Here is a 25,575-nt window from a genome sequence, read left to right as displayed (position 1 = left end):
AGATAATTTTATTTCATTGGGCCATTAACCCTAGCTGAGTTTCATTGACCCATCTTGGGGGATGGTTGATATACTAATAATTGTTCTTTGTAATGTTGATTCATTCCTATTGTTGCTTTTGTGCTTTTACCATGGTGTAACCCACCCATGGTCTTTTGATTTGAGCTGGCTAGAAAAACTGTAAAGTAAATTGGATCTCTCTACTCATCCAGAGCAGTCTTGTCTACACCGACAAGCAAAAGCTCTGTAATAGATTAGACAGGTTAAGAAGGAAATCTTGGAACAGGTCTACCCAATGTATTTAGGGAATGAGGTGTTAGATCAAGGGCGTCCTGGCATGTGTTCTGCAACACAGCTGCAATTTTTACACTCTCCTTCATCATTCCACCCAATGGCAACTCTACGTGCCCATAGCAAATCAGGGGGAGGGAAACAACTTGAAATGTGCTTGATATGAGGTCATTCCAACCTGCTTTACTTTCTGTTTCCCTCTTTGTTGTCTGTTGTTTCTAGATGCATCATCCCATTCAGATGAAACCTGCAGATAGTGAAAAGTCCAACGGTAGGTGATAAAAGAATTTCTTACTTAAATATTTATTCATTAATCAATTTTCTACCCTGCTGCAATCATAGAAGACTCTTAGAAAGCTGACAAGAATAAGCCAAACACAATCATCAAGCCAAAAAGCTTACCAATGAATTAAAACACCCCAAAACAAGATATTGCATCAGATCCTAAGAGCCCTCTGGAAATGCTCTGTTCTCCAGAAGGCCAATTATGTTGGAAACTGGTAGACTTCCAATGGGGGGTATTGCAGAGGACCATCCCCATCACAGGGGGGAAAAAAATCTGACCTTCTCTCTCCATCTCCAACAAATGAGGGGGCAACCAGTTGCTTCTCCTACTGCAAAGCCATAGATAGCTAGCCATAGTAAGGCCAGAGCCAAATCCGGCCTAAGAAATGAACGTCACTAAATCTTGTGCAACAAAGGCACAATACCACAAAGGAGGTTTTCTTGGGGGGGTTTTTTGTTTTTTTTTTAGGCCAGATAAATGATTTTCAGCATCTTAATACTTTATCGGTGCTTTTCTTCAAACCATCAGTGGCTGCCTTCTTAGTGGAGCAGCAGAACATTTGTGAACAAATTCAGTTTGGCTCCAGCTGCTCATCTCTTGCCTAGTTTCTCTCTATTACTTTTCTTTTTTTATAATAACTTTATAAAACTTGCGTGGTTTTTCTCAGTGGATCATTTATGTTAAAAAGCCACCTTTCAACCCACTTCAGATTATGTCAATGAGGTCACATGGAAGTGTCAAGGTAATATGAAATAGCATAAAAGAGCATTTTGTTCCCAAAAAGGAAATATTTAGAGTCCATTAGTTTATTAAACCACAGTATTGGCAATTTGACAAAGACTATTTTATGGCCCAATTGAGTAGAATATTTATGTTTGATGTCTCAACTCAGCCCATGTCTCCCTCTTAAGCAGGGCTTGGCAACCCTTTCAGGCAGCAAGAGCCACTGTACCATTTCAAACCCATGGCGCAGAGGGCAAGAAATTAAATTAAATTTTTAAAAAATTTACAGAGTTAACAACAGAAATATTTTGAGTTTTTTCTATGTAAGAACACTGGAATCTCATAGGAACTGACAATTTCCTCAGAACTGGGCCTTTATAAAATTTAAGTTTGGTTTCAGCAGGAGAAATTGTCCCAGGCTATTTGCGGTCCTTGGGTCTTTTTGGTCACATTTTTCGACACACAAAAATTGTAGCAAAGCCCAAACATTTGTAGAAACAAAGATTTAAAAATACTCTCCCCCCACTTCTCCAAAATAGAGGAAATGAAACATCACAGCTCGCCTACCTATGTGCACAGCCCTACCCATTTCGCATTAGGGCTCCTCCTACATTGCTCCTTATCTCCCAAACATTCAGTGGGGCCTCCAGCCTGCAAGGGGTTACCCACTGCTGCTGCGTGAGCTCACCAGGGAGGCACGGTGAGTCGGGCCAGACAACAGAGCGGTTCTTCCCAAAACTTGCTTCCTTGTTTCAGAGACATTTGCCATGTGCAAAAAACATGCCATAAGTTGAAATAGGTCTGAACGGCGTAAGGAGCCTTGATTCCTACAGTTTGCTGAGGGGCATGTCAGAGAAATCTCCAAGCTCCTTCCACTGTAAGAACTCAGCTATTCCCGCCTGGCAGAATTATTCGCAGTGGCTTCCTTCCAGATGTGTCTTGGCACCTCATTAATTATTAATCAGGGCAGAAGCCATGCAGTTGGAGATTTAAATACCTGCAAATGTAAATGATGGCTGGGCCCTATCTCTCTCTGCAGGGTTAGGCAGATTTCATGTTGTTTCTTCTTCTGTGTGGGTTTTTTTTTTAACCTGTTTTGGAGAGGTGGGGTCATCATTACCATACATCCTGCTGTCTCTGTTCTCCATGGATTCTGCAAAGCTCAGAAAAGAACATGAAAGCACTTGGATTTTCTCTTCTAAAAAGAGTGTTTAAACGACAACAGCAAAAACAACAGCGAAGTGGAATTGGACTAAAATTGGTTTACATCTCTTCTCAACAGAAGGCATTGTCAAACCAAGGGTATTCTCTAAGAAACAGAGGAATCCACCATAGATCAAGATGCATATATTGAAGCAATAAGCTTCAAGCCTGAATAGATCTTATGGGTTTAGGAATAACCCTTACCCCACACCATTTGGGTTCAGAGATCATGTTATGCTATAGTTCTAACCATGATTTGCTGAATTCTGAGTTATACTCAGAATCCAAAAAAAAAAAAAACCCATGCTATGGCTTAGTACAACCTATGAGCTTCAACACATAGTAGTATCTGGGTGACCTTCCTGAGCTCAGAAGTAAAACAAGTTGGGCCTGATTACTATCTGAAAACCCATGTCTTTAGATTACGCTGGAAGCTGGAAGACTAGGAAAAGGCTGTGAGAAGCCCACTTCCATAACAAACCATGTGGACATGTTCATGGACTGATTAGAGGTCAACTTTCACGTATAGGAGCTTTATTTTTACCAACAGGTGAACCCAACTACTGGTTCACAAACTGAATTATGGTAACAGGGAAGGGTATTTGGGTCAGGGCTATCTATGATTCTGGAATGGAGCAGTCTTTTTGAACTGCATTTTTTTTCAGAGTAATTCACTTACTTACTTCCTAGACTTATATGGCTATCCATCTTACATGTCACAATTCTGAGCAGCTCACAACACCATAATAAAACAAAGGAAACAATAAAGGCAACAGCCAAAAACAAACTAAGCCATCAACAATTATAAACACAATCACACTTCACTCACCAACCCCCCAGAATTCTGCTATTTAGCCCACCAGGGAAAACTTGGAGAGGCAATCACGTAATACTTGTAAGCTTTCCCCCGTGAGCCAAACAACATTTAAAGGTGGCTTTTTTGGTTTTTTTCTTTTCTTTTTCTTGAAGCATTTGCACAGATGAAAGACTCAAGGTTTCTTCAGCTCCAAAATACCAGTTCAGGTTTGTCATCTTTCAGCCTGCATTTTTGTAAACCATCATCAAATCCACTTATGATCTAGGAAAATACAAGATATGACAATGGGAATTCATTCATTTATATGTTGTTTTTTTAAAACATCCAAATTTAGAACAGATTGTGTATAATTCTTTATGATGATTTCTGCAAGAGGTCCATTGGCTGTTTAAACACCTTACTGTTCTTAACCTCTTTGAAGACGTATTATATCTGAATGATTATCTTCGCTGATTTCTCTGTGGGACTGGCGCAGACTGCAAGCCATATACAAATCAAGTAAAATCAAAAATTAATTTATCTGCATTTGCTTGATCCTCCGCTCAAGCAATTAGATATTTAAATCTATTTGAAAGTGAGAGGACTGATGTCAAATACTTGTTATGCAAAAAGAAAGCGTTAAGAGCTTTCACATAAAGGAAGGCGTTGTTTATTTAAAAATATATTTTTCACCAAAAAAAGAAAGAAAGAGGGGTTGGAGGAGAAAGGAAGAAATTCTTAATCCTGTTTTGCATAGTAGCTTCCTGCCCCTTCCCACTCTTTTGCACCCTTGCAATCTGCCATATTCTACCTGGATGCAATGCTGCCTGAATTAATTAACAACTTCCCCTGCCATGTATTAGTGCTAACATATGGCATTTAATTACTGCTACCAACTCAGCACTTTGTCCCTTTAAAATTTCCAAAGTCTTTTCTTCCACGTTTCTGCAGAGTCAGAGAATAACTGCCTAGCAGGCCTTTCTCAATCTCCTTTTCTATGAGTAATGAGTTTACTCTGAGCTGTTTGCAAGCGACCAGACAGTGTAGCTATTATTTGATACCGCTATAAAATGTTAGAGATCTCTCATAAAATCAGTCATAAAGGGCCTTGCCAGTCACAAAATACCCAGTTATCAGAAATGGGTGATTCTTTGCCAATGTCTTTTATCCCCCCAGGGTGCTATCTTCCACCCAGGTGATTTGGGGGTGAGCTCTGATCATATGGACACATCTCCACCCAAATCACCAAGCTGAAGCCACCCTCCTTCACAATGTCTATGAGAACTATGTGGAGTTGGGGAAATCGCCTGGCATTTTGACTTGCTGAACTTTATGTTATGCCAGCATGCTCATTTGTGTATGGATTTAAATGTAAAAGAATATAGTTGTTCAGGTATAGGCTGAATTCTGGCCTAATATTTTCTTCTTCTTTTTTTCTAATAATAATTTTTATTAAAACAAGATTTTACAAAGATTTCAAAAAAAACTACAGAAACATAAAAAAAGAAGTAGAAAAAGAAAGAAATCGCAAAAGGGTAAAAGAAAAAGTGAAGGATAACAAAAAGGAAAGAAAACGAAAGGTACCTAAAGAAGTGACTTCCAAACTTCTTTGCAGCACTTTTTTTTGGGGGGGGGGGGAGCTAATACTTTCAAAAACCTGTGAGTTCATTAAGGGTAAAGGTGAAGACTCCATCGAGTCAAACTGAAGTCTTGGTGACTTCATAGACATGAAGATGGAACAGGTTTGCCATAGTCCTCTTCTGGTATGTTTCTTCAACTTCTCGATCTAACCTACAGCCCTGGATTTGATGATGATCCCCCATCCTAGTACTAATGATGTCTGTCTTTGCTTACCTTTGTAAGATCAACCAGAGTGGCAAGGGACTTCCACCTAGTTGGGCAAATGAATTGGTAGACCTGCAGAACCAGTTTTATCTCCATAAATGTCGCAGCCTTGGTTTAGAAAAAGGCCTTGAGGAGTGGCTTCTTTGCTTAGCCATCTTATACTAAGCAAGATGCAGTTGAATTATGCTTCCCCGATCCCTTATATGACACAGTCAGTGAGTGATTAGGGATCAGGCCAATGGGATTACGTTGGGCAATGGGAATTGTGGTCCAAGATGTGAAAAGATCTGGTCCAACATCTAGAAATCTTGGTTTTAATACCACATCAGTAGGAGAGTTGAGCAAATCCTTGTATGAAGGATAATGGTCTTTGGGTTAACTGTTGTGCTCTCCAGACCCAAGACTGCTAGTTCAAATCAGGCTTACACTGTCCATATGTGAAGAACATAAGATTTTATGTCAGATTAAAGTAGTGGTTGGGTTCCTTCACTGAAAACAAATGAAACACTTTTTTTATTCAAGAAGATTCATTTGCACTCACAAATACTACCAACTGCTTCCAGTTGATCTCTCAGCTGCCTTTGTAAATCAAGGGAGCAGATCCACATACATATTTTTTCAAGGTTTGATTTTTTTTTTTTAGCTCTGAGTCAGTTCTTTGGATGTTTAATTTACTATGAAATCAGCCTCCAGCTAAAAACTGTGAAATCATTTTAGTTAATTTGCCATATTTATCAGTTTACTAGTGGAACTTGAGTAGGCCAAGAGGGAATCTGCCATCGCCAGCAGTTTGGAAAATTAAGGAAAAAACCCTTGCTTTTTGTTCCACAGGGTGGGGAAAGAAAGCTAAATCAATGACTAGTTAAAAGCTTGCAGCCTTTACATGTAAACAGAATTACAGATTATTCCCTGACTTTTCCTGCTCCCCTTCTACAAACATACACTTTGAATAGAATTTAACAGAATAAGACTTGTTCTGTTTAGGCAAATTGTTTACCGTTGAAGCTCAAGTTGGAGATGAGTTGTGAGTTGAAAAATCAACAGGAAGAGCCCTTCATGTTATTTAATACAGTAGCATATATCCTTAGCTGTAACTACAAGGCCCAATATCAAGTCCGTCTCCTTTGAGGTGGAATTTTAATACATATTCTGATGGCATCGTTCTATGTACTGCATGGGCACACATGCTCACACACGCAAACACTCCTTCTGCTCCGTATCACTTGCTGACAGTAGGGAAAGCATGTAAACAAACACACAAGGGTAGGCATATAGTCTGCTGTATGTTTACTCCATGAGAAGGATGGTGCAAGGTAATTAATACAAGGCTGCAGTTGGACACACGAAAGCCTGAAGATGGCACTGCCTATGCTGACCAGTTGCACTTGTCCACCCTCATACTCTTTCCAACCTTCATGATGCCTGGGATGTCTGAAGGAGACCGATACATTTGTTCACTTGAAAGTTAGCATGGGTTGGGACTCTATTACAGTCTTATTAAAGCTGTCCCTGTGTTCGAGTGAACAGGAGTACCCTTTTCCTACAAATCTTAGAGGAAATAAGAATGGATGTTAGGAGGCCAGATCAATGGAGGCAACCCTATCTTTTATGTGATTTTGAAGACCTCCCAGTCAGACAAACATCAGAACAAGAGTGCATTTTATGTTGTTCCTGGAATGTACATGTGGTTATGGGATTACTATGTCTTATTTTACAAAGGACAACGTTCTGTCTGAAAGGACAGCCTTCTAGGAAAAGGGCAGTCAGAAGACAATTGAAGGTAACCTCTGTCTGAAAGGCTATCTGGACCAGGACTGGTTTAAAAATGAAGGAGCATTAGAACATGGGCTTTGAGGGTTCCGTTGACAAGGAAAACACTGGAGGGGATGTAAGGCAAAGCACTTGTCCATTGAGAGACTCCCCACTTTATTTTCCTAATCTTCTCCTGGGGGAGGTTATGTGTTCTTCTTGGGCCAGCTGATATAAAACATCAGAATACTTTTATTAAGCATGCATAAATGCACAGAGAAAAATGATGCCAAACAAAATTCCTGGGATCCTGAGCACATGCATATACCCCCACACAGGCACACACAGGCGTACCCTGTTCCTGTTGCGAACTAGTTTTGAAAGTATCACATCAGCAAAGCCAAAAAACAGTTGGAAAATGCTTTGGTTTTCTCTGTACTCTGCTGCAGCATATATTCTTGCCAGGATATGCTTACTAAGTTTCCAGGGATGGGAGGAGCTCATGAAGAATTTTTTTTTTTCTAACCCCTTTTGCTTTCCTGTAAAATGGAATGGAAAGAACTCCTTCACTCGTAAAATAACTTGCACATTAGCAGAAATAAAGGGCTGTCTGGTAAAGTCTCTGGAGTAACAATTGCTCTGTGTTTCCCTGCAATTTCTGCATGTTCAGCAACAGCAAATAGTATTTGTCTACCTTTTCCAGAACCGTGACAGGAGCAAAAGAGTTGCTGTATAATCAGTGGTGAGAGGTTCAAAATACAATGAGTTGTCACTCTTTCACATTTTTGAAATAATCCATCCTGGGAAGGTCCAGCTACTAGACTTTTTTTTTTTTTAATTTGACATCTGTCCCTTGTGGTCAAGCTTTTGACCTTCCTCTTTGACTTGTTTATTGAAGAGCCATAGCACATGAACTGCAACGCATGTTCTAAAGCAGAGCAGCCTTTAATCCTCCAAAGGCGGTTAGATTCCAGCTTCCATCAGCTCCAGCACTAAGGCCAGCAGTTAGGGTTGATGTGAGTTGCAGGCTGACCTCTGGAGGGCAGAGGTTGTCCACATTTTTTGTACAAAATTGTGGAACATACTCTCAGACATATTAGCAGCTCATTCAGGCCATTGGCCAGGTCTCTTGAGTCTCACGTTGCCCCTCTCAAAATGAGAGCAGAGCACAGAAAACAGTTGGCATTCTTTCCTAGCTATGTGCTGTAGAGAACAATCAATAAAAACAGGCAGTCTTCGGGAGCATCATGTCTAACTGGAAACTCTCAATCCAAGAACCTCACAATCCTGTGGAACAAGCTCAGAAGTCACTATACATTGGTGAACAAAACTGCTAAATGTGCTCAGTCATACATCTATGATCTTGTAAGTCTTTTGAATTGGTCGGGATTTAGGATCTAACAGCATGGCTGTCCCCCCAGTGTTCCCCATTCTGGTTAATGTAAACAACTGATAGTTCTTTCTGAACTATGTCCTGATGTTGAATGAAAGGTTCCCGAGAGAGCCCTGTTGATTTCTTTGTTTGCAATGCTATCCTTGGACATGGCAGGAACAAAGAATGAGAAGTGAGATGTGCGCCCCCTTATCTAAGAAACATGAAAGCCAAAATATTTACATACATACAAAAAAAAAAAGGAAAAAATTACATAGGGCAACGGGATAAATTACCTGGCTTAGTGTCTTCAGACGATCAGACTATAAATTGGAATTATTATTATCCTCATCATCTCTATTTAAAAAAAATATTCGTAACTCAGTTGAGGTTTTAGTAACACAGCATATGAACTGAAAATTATACCTACATTTCAGTCGCATTCAGAAAGAGCTCTCTATTGTAGCAAATAAACCACAAGGGCTTATTTGATATGCATGCATAGACACACACAGACACACACACACACACGGAGTGTATCATAGCATTCAGTGGCCCCCCACAAAAAGTCATATGCACAGAATGCTCAAAGAGGAAAAAAAGAGTTTAACAGTATGAGATCAAGCATCCAAACTATTTTAGTGACTGGGCTTTATTTCTGTGGTGGCCCCAAAAAATACAAGATCCATTTGGACTAAGGATGACTTTCCTGATGGTGGTAAATTACTGTATAATAATAGCGTGGGCATACAGGGTGGTACAATTTTCTGTAGTGAAGGATTCACTCCTAATATTTCCTGAGTCCAGATCTTTCAAGTCAAGTCTCTTTTGAGCCAAGTTCACCACCTGGAAGGTTGGTTCTTTGGCCAATCAAGAAGATGCAATAAACTCCGGAACTAGACTATCTAGCTTAAAGAAAATTAGCTTAATATAGTCAGTGTGGCTCCATCAATAGTAACTGGGCTCTCATCTTAACAGCAATATGGAAAAAGCTTTGCAACCACTTTAGTTATAGCTGGGCTCACATGTGCAAGACAATAAGTTACATAAAGTAAACCATTCCTTCCTGGGAACCTCATAAGAAGTGGATCTAGAAGTTCCTTCCTTATATCATGCATCACACTTTCAAGGCACCAGACTCACTGGATGAGGTAGCTCCTTGAAGATGTGTGAACTTCAACTCCCAGAGGGGAATTCTGGGAGTTGAAGTCCACACATCTTCAAGTTCCCAAGGTTGAGAAACACTGCTTCAGAGCTTGTGGGTGGTCCATTGCTCCACTCAACATCTAATCAATACATTTGAATCTCATGTTTGCAATGCATTCACTAGGTGTCCTTAGTTCAGTGTTTCTCAACCTTGGCTGCTTAAAGATGTTTGGACTCCAAGCGACCAAGGTTGAGAAACACTGCGCTAGAGCCTTGCTGGTTTGAAAATCTCTCATCTAGGATTACCAACATGGAAATGATATGGCACTGTCTTTGTCTTCCCCAGGTAACCTATAGCCTGGGTATTCCTAAGGAATCTCCTCTCAAAGTTCTAACAAGGTCTGGCCCCACTTAGCTTCCAAGCCCAAAGCCCAAAAGGTGCTTCCAGACATCCTGTGCACCAGTATCAAATGTTCGACTAACCCAGTTCTTGCTTATTTCCAAGCCCTGTAACTTTAAAGTTTCTGAATGTGCATTTGCTGAAGCTTGACTGGATGCACGGCGCTATTGCCTTGACCTACTTTTTTTTCCTTTCCTTTCCTTTTTTGCTTCTTTATATCAGATGAAATAATCTAGCAATAATTTAACCCCACCCTATTCTACTTTTTTTCTCTTTTTTGGCCAGTCCAGCATTCATTGCAAATCTGCTGGGATTTCCTTTACCCCCAGATAATTTTATAACACTTCCTTGAAGTGTTTCTCTAATCTAATGAGCATACTTGCTAACAAGTCTGCATGGAATAAGAATAACCATGTCATTATAGGTAAAAAGACAGGTCAAATTCTGCCTTGAGATTCGATTAACCCATTTCATTTTATGTACTCGGTCATCACTTCTGTTCCCAATTTCTCTTTCATATATGTGTAGGCAAGATGGGAGAGATTTTATCTAAATTAGACTCAGCTCACACTCTTTGATCCTATTCACCAACATTTAGCCTTGAATATTAGATGGATTTTCTGTTTCAACAGTGAAATGAGAGGTGGAAAAGCCAACCACTTCTTCCAGTCTGTGAATCTCCCAAATAGCAAACGTTGGTGTAAGAAGAAGTGGTAGCTGCAAGCTATGGAACGCTCCCCAGAGAAAGGCAGGTGACTCGGAGAAGTGTTGTGTGTGTGAAGTGTTTTCCACCCGCCTTGTCACCAGGGACAGCACTATGCTCACAACTCTGTTGCTTGCTTTGATGTGGTAATAAGCATTGATCACAGATGAGGAAAGTGAGAGAAAGATGCCTTTTGCTCCTTGTTTTTGTTGTTGTTATTAGTATTATTATTTTAATCTTCTAGCTGTGGAAGACAGAAAATTGTTCATAGGAATGGTTTCGAAGAAGTGTAATGAGAACGATATCAGAGTGATGTTTTCTCCATTTGGCCAGATAGAAGAATGCCGAATCCTTCGGGGACCGGACGGACTCAGCAGAGGTGAGCGCACGCAGTCTTATAAGGCCCTCTTGTTTTGAAAGGCAAGTTAGAGTTGGGGGGACAGAACTGGTTGATCCAGATCAAGGTTGAGCTCAGATGCCACGGGACAATCCCTTTTCAATAAAACTTCAGCAGAATTTCATTAGAAGTCCTCAGAAATTCCTTTGGCCCCTATCTCTCAGCATTTAGCTATATAGCTCTGGAATGAGGGGTGGGCAGTAATTAACGTCCATATACCTTGCACTCCCCTGTGGATTGTTTCCCTCTTTCTCTTCAGCCCAGACTTTCCAAGGAAGGGTTAGAAGACAGGTTTTGCCTTCCCTGTACTGTGTATCCCCAATTCCCATGATTCAGCTTTCTTTATAGGAATGGAAATAAGAGTATGTCCTTGAGAACTTTTTTTTTTCTGAATTTGTTCCCTGCCCTGTTGACCTCAACATTTCAATATCAAATATAGCTCTGTCTGCTGGCTGCACATCTTCATCTGATCACCCTGGCCTTGAGTATTGCTTCTTGATCACACCTGAAAAGGATGCAATATTCTGAGCTAACCTTTATGTATTTCAACTGGACAATACACCTGCAGATTTGTAGCTAGGGAGAGCAAATAACCACTTGTTGTTTAAACACATCTTGGATAGTACAGCTGGGTCCAGACTACAGATCTTCAAAAGAAATACATGGCTCTCAAGGGGTAATATAGTGCAGATCTGAAGTTTAAAGAGACTGGGAAGAACTGTCAGGGTGATCGTGTGAAGGTTCTCAGTATGAATGATTAACAGCTCAATCTTATGCATGTCACATTGGAAGTAAGTCTCACTGAGTGTTCATTGAGCCTTACTCCCAATTTTGTGAATAAGATTACAGCTTTAGCTACTTATTTGCATTTAGTCTGTTAGAAAAAAAACGCCATATTCCATATCTGGGGTATGGTTCCTGAAAATATATTTTACACACCGAGAGAGACACACAGACACATATAATTTACGTTTCCTCCAGGAACTCAAGCTAGCAAATACAATTCTCTCTCCGTTTGTCCATTTTCCTCCAAGCCTGTGCTTTCATCCTTACAACATCCCTTCTGTAAATTAGACTGAGAGATAGTAATTGGCCCAAAGTCATCCAGGGAGTTTCACGCCTAAGTAGGGATAAGGTTTAACAAAGCCCCATACTGGTTCAGGAAATACCCCACAAAGAATATTTGCTATAATAAATATTGAAAACCTAGTGAACGTTGACATTTACTGCTTTAAGGCTGTGTAAGCTGAGGGAGAAATGATCCTGACATTTACTGGTGAATGTTGACTGTAGCTCTATGGGAGAACAACACCCGCTGGATTATTTACAACACAGATGGGCAACCAGTGTTGCTCAATGTAGCTTCTGGAGGTAATCAGTTCAGGGTTGCTATCTTCCCTTCAATAACCAAGATGGCAAGCGAGCAGAAAGAAAGAATAGAGGTCTAGAAGAGAAAGAGAGAGAGAGAAATATTAACTCCATTCATCTACTACCCCTCTCACCATCAGACCACACCTTAGTTAGATTATCCCCCCCTTAATTAGATAGAGCCTTCATAAAAAAAAAGTTTCCACCCTCCTGATTTATAGGTAAGAGAGATGCAAAACAGGGTCATGTCTCAAACTCTTCTAAAGTCATCTTAAGACTCACTGGTAAATATCAATTATCACCAGATTTCTGACATTCACTGTGACGTGGTAGTCATTTAAATATATGCTAAGCATTTTTCACAATGGCAAACACATCAGATACCAAGTTATGTATTGATGAACCAGTATTTGATTCCATAGCAATTTCTGTCCTTCATTTTAAAAGAAAGCACATTCCTGTATTCATAAGGAAGTGTGCACATTTAATTTAAAAAAAAAAAATCCGTCCTCCCCATGGATAAACAACACTCTAGGTAAATTAATTAAACTACACTCCTTTGCAGATAGATGTTTATTTCTGAGTTATTTGTTCTGCTTTAGTTGACATGAGGCAAGACTTCTGACCATTGGAAAGCCATCCCTGCTCTCTTCTGCCTTCTGATTCATTAGCTATGGCCCAGACATGTTCAAATCTATCATACTAATGAGGACTAGAAACCTGAAAATCTGAAATTTAATAAATGTTGCATTCCATGCTTATGATAACAAATTGGTCATCCACATTGACAAAAACTATTAAGCAGAGTCCAGGCAATAATATAGCTGAATCTATTATTAACCAATCATAAGAGTCTTAATAAGATGCAATCCTATTATAGAGTTCCAAACAACCCTGTTTGGAGTCACTGGTCTGAGATGGGCGGCTATATAAATTGAATAAATAAAATGAAATAAAATAAAATAAAATAAAATAAAATAAAATAAATAAACCCTTCTGTCCCAACTATCTCAGTTCCAAAGGCTCAGAGGAATAAATAGGAGAATAGGGGGGCTATCAGGCTTAAATATCTTGAAGCTGAAGGACAACAGAATTAATATAATAGAACTACAGTTTATGCATTTCTATTACATATCCTATATACTGTACATCCAAATAAACTCTGCTGAAATCATTTCTGAAAAGACAGAATTATTTCTAGAGAGGAGCAGAATCTCAATGAGCATCCATATACAGTATCTCTATTATCATTCCTTCTAGAAAAGGAAGTTTCTCACCTGTTTATGGATACAAGAACATTGTTGAAATCAGAAGTGGGAGGAATTCAGTGTTTCGTGCATATTGTGTCTTTGCAGATATCTGCCTACCTTTATATTTTATGTATTTCACTGTCAGAACATTGTCAGAGGTATCAAACAAAACATTTGTAAATTAGAATGGGCAGAAGATAAATAATGAGTAAGATGTAGTGCATCCTAGATGAAAGCTTGTGTATGGGGAGGGAGATTTATCTTTATTCCTTCCTTCCTGGGTTAGGCCTTCCAGAATACCACTTCCTTTTAAAACTATCCCCCCCTTCCCCCCCGGCATGTCTTTTACATGGCAGATCTCGAAATCACTTCTCCCAGCAATTCTGTGTAGATATTCAACAGTATGGGAGAAAGAATAGAACTGCAGAGCCCAAAAGAGCCAGGAAGCTGAGAAATGATTCCAAAGTATGTCTTCAGGAAATGGACATTTTAATTAAGAACCACCATCCTCTTATAACCAATCAATATAGCCTATTCAGAGGTAACCAGAAAGATACCATGGTTTGTAGAATCCATAGATGCAATATAGAAAACTACAATAGATTGTAGAGCCAGTTTGATCTAGTGGTTAAGGCACCAGGCTAGAAAGTGAGTTCTAGTCCCTACCTTAGGTATGAAAGCTGGCTGGGTGACTTTGGGCCAGTCACTCTCTCTCAGCCCAGCTCACCTCACAGGGTTGTTGTTGTGGGGAAAATAGGAGGAGGAAGGAGTATTAGGTATGTTCACCACCTTGAGTTATTTATAAAAATAAGAAAGGTGGGATAAAAACCTCTGAAAGGTCCAGGAGAATTAGGAAGATCTTGTTGCAGTCTCTTTCACCAAAGGTCATCTGAGTGACAAAATATTTTTCATCTCCAAAGCAAGTTTGCAACAGGACTGAAATAAATCAAAGATAATCATTTTCATCCAAGAGTGATGGAACTGGTTGGCCCAAGAGGGAGTTTTCTGGGAACTGTCAAATAATAGTTTCTTTTAAAGAATCTGAATGCAGAAAGTGAGGCATTTACTATTTCTTAAACAGCATTGCCATCCTTTCTAGATTTAATAAACCATGAAAGCAAAGGTTAAGTACACAAACAGCTGGCTGGATTTAACTGACTTCTTCCTAAAAGTTACCCAATAAACCTGTCCAAGAATATCCAAGATAGCTCCTTTAAGAATACTGCATTAAGTGTAGAGTCAGGTATAAACATTAAAATCAAAGTCCTCCAATTTAAAATTAAAGGAATCAAGACAAGGAAAATGTCTTATTTACTCCTTAACTTTCAACCATCTACAACAGTGTTGCCCAAACTTGGCCACTTTAAGATGAGTGGACTTCAACTCCCAGAATTCCCCAGCCAGCATGGCTGGCTGGGGAATTCTGGGAGTTGAAGTCCATTCATCTTAAAGTGGCCAAGTTTGGACAACACTGATCTACAATATAGTCATCAAAACTGTCTCAGGAGAATCAGCTCACCTTTTCCCTTGTAAAACATGGGTTTAAGGTAAAATCTGCAGAAGGATAGAAGATGGTAGGATGGTGTAGGAAATCTTCCATAAACACCTTCAGCTTAATGTGTCATGATTCAAGAATGCTTTGGGCGTATTCCACCACAATCTGCAGGATTGTGTTTCTTGGAAGGCTTAAGTCGAAATCTTTGCTTCCACTTCATTTCTAAGGTCATATATCTTAGGCTGCAGGTCAATAGCAGAAAGTTCTTCATGATCAGGTTATATGAAGTTACATGCTAAAGGAAGTCAAATGTGGTCCATTAATCTCTTTTGATCTGGGTTAAAATGGATGAGGATATTCGAAAAATAAAGCCAAGGAATACAGAACTAGAGGTGGGTGGGAATGAATAGCAACCAAACTGCAAAGCAGATGACAGCGAGGTAGAAATTGGAAATAAGATTGCGTGAAGGCATGCGGCAGGCTGATGTCCAGGCAAAATGCCAAAGCCGTAACCAGAAATTAGACAAGCTAGTTAATTAAAGCTCAAGCAGTTTGCCCATTGAATAATTGGCAAGCATGAGTAGTTAACAAGCTCAAGGAAAATCTCAGTCAGGTTAGCCAAGCCCTGTCCCAGAGACAGAACTCTCTTCCTGAATAGATTGGACAGGGAGCATGGTCTTGACGGTAGGTCAGAGCAATGTAGAATCTCAAAATAACATCCACTGAATTTGATCACAGAATACATCAACACGCAACATGTGAAGCTTAAAAAAAGGAAAGGTAATCAAGGGATTTTGAGGGTAGGCACCGATTTTAGGATTTGTGGAACGCACCCAGTTCAGTTAGAACAGGAAGTTATTGCAGACCACCTGGTGTTATCTAAGGATTAGGGTTAGACATAAAGGTGCCGTTTTATGTCTTGCCTAAGATCAGAGAAGCTATAGAAGGAGGAATTACAGAAGTATAATATAAGATGAAGCACTGGGATCCTTTTGATCTTTAGATTGTCCAGTGGGTGGCTAGTGGCTGAACTATGATGTTGTCATCAATCAAATTATGGTTAACAGGATGGTATTAAGGCAGCCCCATGCCATTCTTCTTTCAAACCTAAAGCATTTCTGGTGCAGAAGACTGGGAACAAGATGCTAAGCTCTTCAGAGAGAACCAAACTGAAGTGTTATGCATAGTCTTTTCCTGTGCCCACGATATAAAAAGAAAACCTGTAGCAATTTCATCTTTGCAATTGTAGCTCTCTGTACCAAGGAGAGCAAAGCAAATTAAACATTTTAATTTTCCATGTTAATAGTACTAATTGGATTAACTATGCAAGGTGGAAATGGGAGAGTGCAGGTATCTTGGCAATTAGTTAAATAATATACACTAATGAAGAGCTGAGGGTTTTCAGGCTGGCAAGAGTTATTTGAGTCTTCCATGCATAATTCGGAAAGACAAACACCATTCTAGATTAAGTCAGGGCCTGGCTGAACTTAAGTCTTTTGTTGTTTCAGTAATGGAAGTTTCCCTGGACACCATGAGACATTGCACATGATGGAATTTGATTCTGCTTGTTGAGTCATCCCTAGATTGTAATCATACAGTCAGCCACAGATTGATGAAGCGTAGCAGGGCAGGGCATTGGAAAAATGATGGTTATGGTGTGGAGGGTTTTTTTGCTGAGCTAAGATCAAATTCTTGATTGAACTCAGAAATAAGTCCAGAAAGTATATCACATTAGGTCCCAAAGCCCAGAAACCATATGGGCTTGTAGGGTTTTAGGATTCAAGGTGTCACATCTGGCACCAAACAGAACAATGCATATGTTGAAAACAGTTTAGACCATATCTGTGCATAGCAAATAAGTGTACAGTCAGGAGAAGAAAGCTAGCTTTAAGTACATGCAGTGAAAACCTCAGGAATGAAACTGAAAGACATTGGCTCTTCCTCATTTTGAGCTTGACCTGATTTCCATCTGTGGTAGTTGATTAGAATGATGGAAACATGGAACCCAGCCTTTACACAGGGGGTGGGGGGATTATGGTGATGACACGTGTCATGATGTCATCATGCAAATGACTCAACTTATATCTTGCACCAGAGGTCATAATACAAATGACATTATCATGCTATTTTCATAATGGCATCGTATCCATGTATTGTCATTTTGTGATGGAATGGAATTATGAAGGCCAAGCTCAGGGAGATAAACATTTTCTTAGCTCGCCAGAACCGCGTGGGAGGAACAAGAGGATGAGACTGGCACCTCCCTGAGGAATTCACACTGTTGTGGCTGGCTGACTTTGGGAGCTGGGGTTTTAGTCTGGGAAGATTCTTGCTAGAGGTTGTAGCTAATAAACATAGCTGGACTGAATTGGCATTGTCTCTTGGAGTTCCTTGGGCTAGGCCTGACGTCAATCTTCCCAGACTAAAACCCCAGTTCCCAAAGTCCTTCAGCCACAACAGTGTGTATTCCTCAGGGAGGTGCCAGTCTCATCCTCTTGTTCCTCTCACGCGGTTCTGGCGAGCTAAGAAAATGTTTATCTCCCTGAGCTTGACCTTCATAATTCCATTCCATCACACATTTTTACTTTATTGTAGTAGATAGCTATGCCCCAAACCTTTTGGAATTCCCTCCAAACACTTTTTGGATGACCAGAATTCTTTCTACTGAATACTTAAGAAAGTGTGTTGGGTTTTGTTTGCTTCTTTGTGGTTTTGTTGTTGTTGTTTTATTTTGCTTTGGTTTTTTGGCGTTGTGCAGCATGGTAGACAAAGTTAAAAACAGAACTGAATAATTTGGCATTCAACCAAATTATGAAAGAAAGGATGCCATTGTTTTAGCATATTGTAAGAATTAGGTCATCAGGTCAAGCCATACTATTGAGTAAAGCATGTTACGTGAATGCAGCAATTCTATTTTCTTAACCCAGGTTTAGGGTTTATTGCATTGTGAGAATGCAACCAAGATGTCTATTTTGATTTAGGTCAGCACATGGAACTTATGAAGAATAGGGTTGGTCAACTACTTTTGATTTCTTAATTTGAATTAAAGCTGAGGAGAAACACCTTTGTGGTAATAGTATTTAGAGTTTTGTTATGATCTGTTCAAGTTGATTTCAGCTGGTGGAAGCTGAAGCTTTGATTCATTAGATGTGGCCTGTCAGATTCTGCAAGGTTCTCCATCACTCTTTTAACATGTATATGAAGCATTGAAAATAGCCTCCCAGCCATTTTTGACAGATCATCTTCTCTGTTTGTTTCCTGGTTCAGTGGAAACCAGTGAGCAGGTAGAAGCTGTGAGCTAGACTTCTAGGGATAGTGAGGGGCTTGACATTAACCTTCATTGAGAGAGCTGTTCTACATGAAGCCTGAAAGGGGGCCTTTGCTTTATCCAAAGTCTCAAGGAGTAGCTCTTGAAGCCTACTCTGCAAAGTGGCACCCAATATCCCCCAGAATTCACTGGCTTGCACCAGATTCTAGCCATGCAAAACACTTCTGGGAGAAAGGAAATGGCCCATCTTGACATCCCAATTGGAGGTATTCAGATGCCTGAATTTTTTGACTCAAAATGGATCCCTCTACCACTGGAGTCAAAGTAGCTCCACAAAGTAGCATCTTTTTGCACAGGTAGAAGAGTTGCACTTGCTTCCAATGTGTTTCTTGGAACAATTATTTTAATCTTGAAAACGCTTGATGGCTTATTCCCCAGCTGTTTCCATACTGGCCTCCTTGAGATCCTGCTGCAAATATTTCACTTAACCAGGAGAATGAGAAATTGAGATTTCTCTTCCATGGCTTTCAAAGCTCGTGAGTGAGAGAGGGAGAAGGAGAGAGAGGGAGAGACTGTTCAGCTACCTATGTGAATGACAGCTCATGTTATCTATTCAAATCACAGTCCAATTCTATGCAATTCTATGCATATGCCCTTTGAAACCTATTAATACCAATAACATTTACTTTTAGGTGGCAACCTGGTATCTTCGGATAGAATAAGACACACTGCATAGTAACCCTATAGCACTTATGTATAGGATTGCACTGAGAATTGGAGGCCCAATTTGGATATCCTAGAGTGGCCACATATGTCTGCCCAGGATGTTGTTAGATTGCACCTCTCATCACTGGCCATGCTGGCTAAAGCTATCAGGAACTGGAGTTGAACAACAACTCGAGGGCCATATGATGCTGATCCCTGTGTCCAAATAAGAAAAATCTGAACATCAGATTTCCATGCTCCCTTTCTCATCTTTCTATGCCACAGCGGTGAAGAGACATTTGCTTATCTTTCCATTTTATATTAGCCACAATTAATCATCCACACCCAAAAATCATGACTGAGCTTAACTGTGGTTTCTTTGAAACAAGCCAGTTGCCTACCACACATTATGAAGATAGATTACCGAACAACCCATTATAACAGTAACTGTAATTTAGTTTGGATTTCACACTAGCTAATTGGAACCAGAGGAGCTTTTAAACTTCTCCTCACAGATATGTCCAAAACATTTACCATTCTTAGAGGTGTTTCAGTTACAGAATCTGCAAATTCCAATATATATTTATTAGCTCTATACCTTCCAGCAGATCAAAACAGAGTCAGAACAGAAGAGACATGATGTCAATAATGTGATTGATTAGCCACACTGTTTTATATATGTTTTGATAAGTTAAATACCAGGTTCAAGGAGAAAGAAAATCACTGGAACACTGGGGAGGTCTAGCTTCTTTTGCCTAAATGTTGAGTCCAGTGAAAATAGTGGTCCTGTAGTAGCAGCATGAGGCAGTAAGCTCCCCTTAAAAGAGATTTTACAGCTGATACTTAACGTTTTTAAAAAGGCAGAAGTGGATGTTAATCATCCCATCAGAGCTACTTCTGATTTGGCCATCATTATTTACCAGCTTCCGAACAGAGATGCTGGCTTTTACAAACCTGCACGTTCCAAAGTGCGTAGCTTGAAATAATAGTTTGCAGGTATTAAAGTTCTCTTGTAGTGCTGAAGATAACATGGAATCTAAGTTAAGATAGCATTTCAATTGAGATAACAAGTGTAATAGATGCATTCTTAAATCTGTTCGCTGACAGTTCTTGTTCATCTTTCTGATCTGGTCTGTAAGAGGAAATTGCTTTGAGAAACCTTTTCCCAGTCAATCACTTATCTGTATTGGAAGGCTAGAAGGCAGTGTTACAGGGAAAAAAATACTGAAAACTCTGAAACTCAGTTTCTTTTCACTTCACTAGTAATTTCTGATGTTTGAGAAGCATGTCGGCACAGGATTAGATCCATAACTCTGGCTGCTGAGAAGAAGTCCAGAAAGAAAGTCTCACTACATTGTAGATACATCCCATTTAGCAAATTATGTGTGCATTTTCATTTCCAGCCTGTCTTTTTGATTTTACAAAGCAAAGATCCAGCTGTGATGTTCTGTAACTATAAGCATCACAAACCTATTAATGCCACCTTTCACCTTCAGCAGATTTTTCTAAGCTGAGGTCCTTTACCTGGGTCCTTTACCACCCAGAATCATGTTGGAGGAGGCTGATCTTGAATGAATATATATCAATAGAAGAGAATATATGTAGCTCAGGGTTGAACTGTGGAGTCCTTGGGGTTCTCTAAGCTTGGTTGTTTTCTTGAAAACTTTTTGTTACCTGGCTAGGTAACATCTTCAGTGCAAGCCTTTGTAAAAAAACAAACGACCAAGCTTGGAGTACCCCAAGGACTCCATATATATAAATGTATAGCCTGGAAACTGTCCACTCAGATGCCACTTTGAGACATGTTTTCCCTCATATCTAATATGTGCATTATTAATTGATTGCATTTTTAAGCTGTCCATCAACAAGAGTTCTCCGTGCAGACCTGTTAAAATTGCCATTATTTCTCTCAAGGTTTAATAACAGCAGTCCTGCTTGGACTCCAGTTTTATGACTGAATCATCCCATTTTGAACTGCTACCAGATTAATCAAATCTTAAAGGTATGCATTCAACGGTATTCAAAGTGATTTGGAAGAAGTGCTTTGGATCTTGCATGGATCTCTGCAATACATTCAAGCAACCTGAACTTTTTTTCCAAACTGCATCAGTCTGAAAAAAAAAATGAGTGGATCCCTCAAAGCCATTGCAGCATTTTTCAGGCTGAATACAAAATTCTGAAAAACGTTGCGCTGCATGAATGAATATCTCCCAAGGCATCTGTGGGGGCAGGGGCAGAGATTCAATCAATATGGCAGCCGCAACCATGCCATGCACAGAAATGGGGTAAAAAGGGGCAGAGCATTGATCACATGGCTGTAGCAACCATCTTGATTTTTTTACATTCCCTCCTTGAGGGATGCATTCAGCCCATGAGAGCTCCAAACCATTTCTTCAGAATCATGTTCAAAACTCACATAGCCCTAACTCTTATTAAGAAAATCAAAATTAGATCCAAAGGTCTAAACCCAGTGGTTTGCCTCTACACACCAAACCAGTTCTTGACTACCCCATTGCTTAACTCCTGGATATTTTTGTTCCAATATTTTCTACTGCCAATTCTTAGTTCCTTGCCAAATCTAAAGAACTCTACATAGCCAACCTTGTTTTTACACTGAGAATGTCAGAACAGCCCACTGGAACTGTCCAAGACCTACATTGCAGGACTGAGCATGCTCCAAAATGTTTCAAAACAAGTTCTCCAGAACTTGCATGAGCACAGTATCCTATGCGGAAACTTGAAAAACTGCTTTCATAAATTTAAAGGTCCAAAGTACTTCTTCTGAATCATTTTGAAGCAGGCAAAACTCAACTATTTAGTCCTACAGTGACCACCTAAGAAATCCACAATGAGCTGCCATTCATGTTCCTCAAAACACAGCCTACTGCCTTTGCTATTGGAGTTCAGTTACACCAACCCTATCAAGGCTTTCTCTGTCCTCCATATTGTCCCAAGAGTAGGTTTTTCATGAGGGTGGTGAAAGAGGGCAATAATTATTTTTAACATGGTAAATACAAAGGATGCTTCGTTCATTAATTCTTGTGAGATCTGCTAAGCCTAACATCTCTTGGTGCTGGGTTGAAATTGTAGTAAATGCGTAAGCTGTTATTTATTGATTCTGTTTGTCATTCAGCACACTGCTTACAGTTTTATGCTTGCGTTGAGTGATGGCCAAATTGCAGTGCATCTTTCTCCCTAAGACAGTGTTGTCCAAACTTGGCCACTTTAAGATGAGTGGACTAAGATGGCTGGCTGGGGAATTCTGGGAGTTGAAGTCCACTCATCTTAAAGTGGCCAAGTTTGGACAACACTGCCCTAAGAACTTCATGGGGGGGGGGGGGAGGCAGAAAAGTATATTTTAGACAGGAGAAATAACAGCCCCGTTTCAAGTTCTCCAACTCCCTTCCTACAAAGTTTAATTAGACATACCTATAATACTTCCCCACACCAATCCATATCCTTGGTTGCTATTATTGATGGTAATTATGGTCACAAGTAGGCCCGAACATATTGCTAAAATACATTAATTTATACTGTGTTGTAGCTTTGCTCCAGCTAATTCAGTTCTTTGGGGTTTTAGACAAGGTTTTCCCAAGCCTTTTTAAAATGCATTTATTATTTTTCTGCCAACAAGAAAAAGAGGAACTAGCACAAAAAATCATATGACATTACATATAAAAATGCCATTCAGACTATTTGTTTGAAATAAATAATTAAACTTTGACCATACAAAATAATATTCAGGAGTCTTTGGATCAACAGAGTGCAGGTCATAAATGGAAGGTGAACACTCATCTATAATCCAAGATTATAAGTCTGGAGTATCTCTGTCTTTCCAGGGTGGAAGAATGAACATATTTGCTATCCCCATGAACAATAAATCCATAATTCATAGCATAATACATTCCAAATTTTGGATTATATAAAGGGCACATTTACATATTTAAGTAACAATGATTTTGTAACACACAATTAATGAGTTTGTGACTATCATACTAAAATGAAATATTAAGTGAACAGAATATGGGTAAACGCTCCATCATCTATATCATATGTCCATCATAGTGAAGTTGGTAACCAGCCCCTTTTTAATATTTTCTGAGGAGTCAAATAGGCATGGGAAATAATCTTTTCTGAATTAGTCTCATGTTGAGATAATTAGAGAAATTTTAAAATCTTTTAATTAAACAAAAAACCTTTCCTGATAATTTATTAGCATACGTTATTCTAGCTCCTTAGTCCAAAGTTCTTATCGATTTGCTTTAATATCCATCTTAGTAATAGCCTTTAATTTTTCATAGAATTTTTATTTGGTTTTGATGTACTTAAAAAAATTCCACTAGTGATAATAATCCAGTTTTAGTCACTTTTCCCAATCCTTTTTTGAAGATGTCAGAGATGAATTTGGATCTTTTTCATGCCATGCATATCTTCTCCACTGAGTTATGACCCTCAAGTGTTATGAGAGAACAGAACCTGGGGTTGAATTAATCTTGCCCTGATGGAAATATCCCTTAATAAGAACAGCCACGCCAATCAAACTATAGAAAGGCATGTGTGGTAGCTGATACCACAATTCCATTGGAAGTGGCTGGAGAAAATGCTTCCTCAGCAATCTTCTTCTGAAGTTGCTTTCCTACTTGTAATTTTCATTCACCAGCTTCCCATGGTGAAAATTATGCAGTTGGAAGGAGCTCTCCAACAAGATTTCAAACAGCTCCTCTGTAGTGATAACTCTGCAGCAATGCTGGTGGGAACTCATTTTGGTGAACAAGTTGGATATAGAAGTCTACTTTGCATGTTACAGGACTTCACTTGGAACAGCTTGCAGATATACAGAAGCTACATATTTTTTACCAGGAATAGCTGCTGAGAATAGGTTCATTCATTACAGAATGATAGCAATTTCTATCATAAGCCCTTGTGTCCATTTATGGATGCTGTGTAGGAAATTAGTACATGGACAGAACTGCAAGTACTTTCCATATGGCTACTGGTATATAAATCCCAACCCTTAGACATATTGCGATCTGGGTATCAAGAGTTAATTATTCCCTTGACATTGGCTGAAACTGATTAACTTCCTTATCCACTAAATTATATCCATATTTGGAATTTCTTTGCTGAAAGCTTTCCTAGGGAAAATGCTAATTGTAGTCACATGACCCCATCTCTCTCTCTCTCTCTCTCTCTCTCTCTCTCTCTCTCTCTCTCTCTCCTAATCACACCAACTTCCAGATACTGTTTCTGCTTTAAGACAAACCACTTACTCCCTATATGTAAGTGATATCCCGTATCAATTAATCCTGTATTACCTACATCATTTGGGGCAGAAAGTTCATTTGTTCTTCTTGTCTTTCAGAAAGTTTCAAACTAGGGTTATAGATGTCATGATCAAGAGGGAAGCTAGAGGCCAAGCCACCAGAAACAATCCATCTGAATGGGAGTAGGGAAGATGGGATGGTAGAGCAAAAGAGGGTAACATGTGCCAACAACTCAAAGCATTTATTTGTACAAGATGAGAATGTCCAGCTTACTGCAGATATGAGAATGAAAGATTGGTAACCCTTGTTTCTCTGCTTTATAATGAGTAATGTTTTAAAGACAGATGATTTTGAGACTGATGGTAAATTTGGACCTCTTTAATTTTAGTGCACAGCTTCAATATGGAATCTAGCCGAGGTACTGTAGACCATTTACGATTTTACTCATACACCTATTTGTCTAGAATAATTTATATAAAGTTGTTGTTCTGCTTTGAGTAATGTTTAAATGTTTCAAGAATGATGACAGGAGAAACTTGTCAGGTGTCTAAATTATTAAATCATCAACAGCTACCTGGTGCTGTTGGAAACTTGGGAGCCATCAGCATCTCTTGGTAAACAATTTGGGTTTTCAAAATTGATAATAGCACCAAGTCACAACATGAAGTTTTATAAGCATATTGATTTCTCTGTGAAATATAACAAAGCACTAGTTGATGTAAAATGCACTGAAATAAGTTTGATGAACTAATGGAGTATGAATTTGGGTTTAGGCAGACACAGCTACCTTCTCCATCTGATGCAGATAGGATGAGCAAACCATTGGTTGCAAACTAGGAGCCAGTCTCAAAAGTCTCCTACTGTTAATTTGTTTAAAAAATCCCTCCTCTTTTCTTAATTTATTGTTCTAATCCAAAGATCACATGCAGACTTTAAAAAAAAATAGATAGAGGTGCAGAATAAAACAGCCTATATATATATACTGTATATCCTAGAACTTAAAATGCAAGTTAAAATGGACACAAATCTTTACCAAAAATTGGGCACCTTAAATCATGCTAACCAGCAAGCCATGTGTGAGATACTGTACAGATAGTCTGTACAAACTACACATTGTTTGGAGATAATATACATAAAATTCAACCTCCTTACTTAGAAAACTCCTTAAAAAGGGGCATGATCAGGGTCCCACAAATATCTTTATAATATAAATGACATAGGAGAATATGATTCATCATATACTGCTTGACACTCCTTCTTTCTGTAGCTTAGTTTCAAAAATACACTCTGCCATTTAGGTTTTTAAAAACCCCA

The 25,575-nt window shown here is 39.2% G+C and overlaps 1 protein-coding gene across 25 annotated transcripts in view; it reads left to right on the top strand.

The window, feature by feature from the left end:
- The window catches only part of CELF2 (CUGBP Elav-like family member 2), a 545,664-nt gene that overhangs the window by 447,679 nt on the left and 72,410 nt on the right, over positions 1-25,575 (top strand). For 10 of the 25 annotated variants that reach the window (XM_088141401.1, XM_088141384.1, XM_088141393.1 and 7 more), the window contains 2 exons: positions 514-562; positions 10,759-10,893. In XM_088141401.1, coding sequence (XP_087997527.1) covers positions 514-562; positions 10,759-10,893 — 184 coding nt within the window. Of the gene's footprint in view, positions 1-513; positions 563-3,472; positions 3,527-10,758; positions 10,894-24,649; positions 24,680-25,575 lie in introns of all 25 variants that reach the window. The other 15 variants (XM_088141376.1, XM_088141375.1, XM_088141379.1 and 12 more) reach the window with 3 other exon arrangements.

Source organism: Python bivittatus, unplaced genomic scaffold (genome assembly GCF_059951505.1).
Source record: "Python bivittatus isolate LINGU-HERP-01145 unplaced genomic scaffold, Pbiv_v1 ctg000330_np1212, whole genome shotgun sequence".
Lineage (NCBI taxonomy): Eukaryota > Metazoa > Chordata > Lepidosauria > Squamata > Pythonidae > Python > Python bivittatus.
Note: the sequence above shows the minus strand (reverse complement) of the source record. Positions and strands in the feature narration are given on the sequence as shown.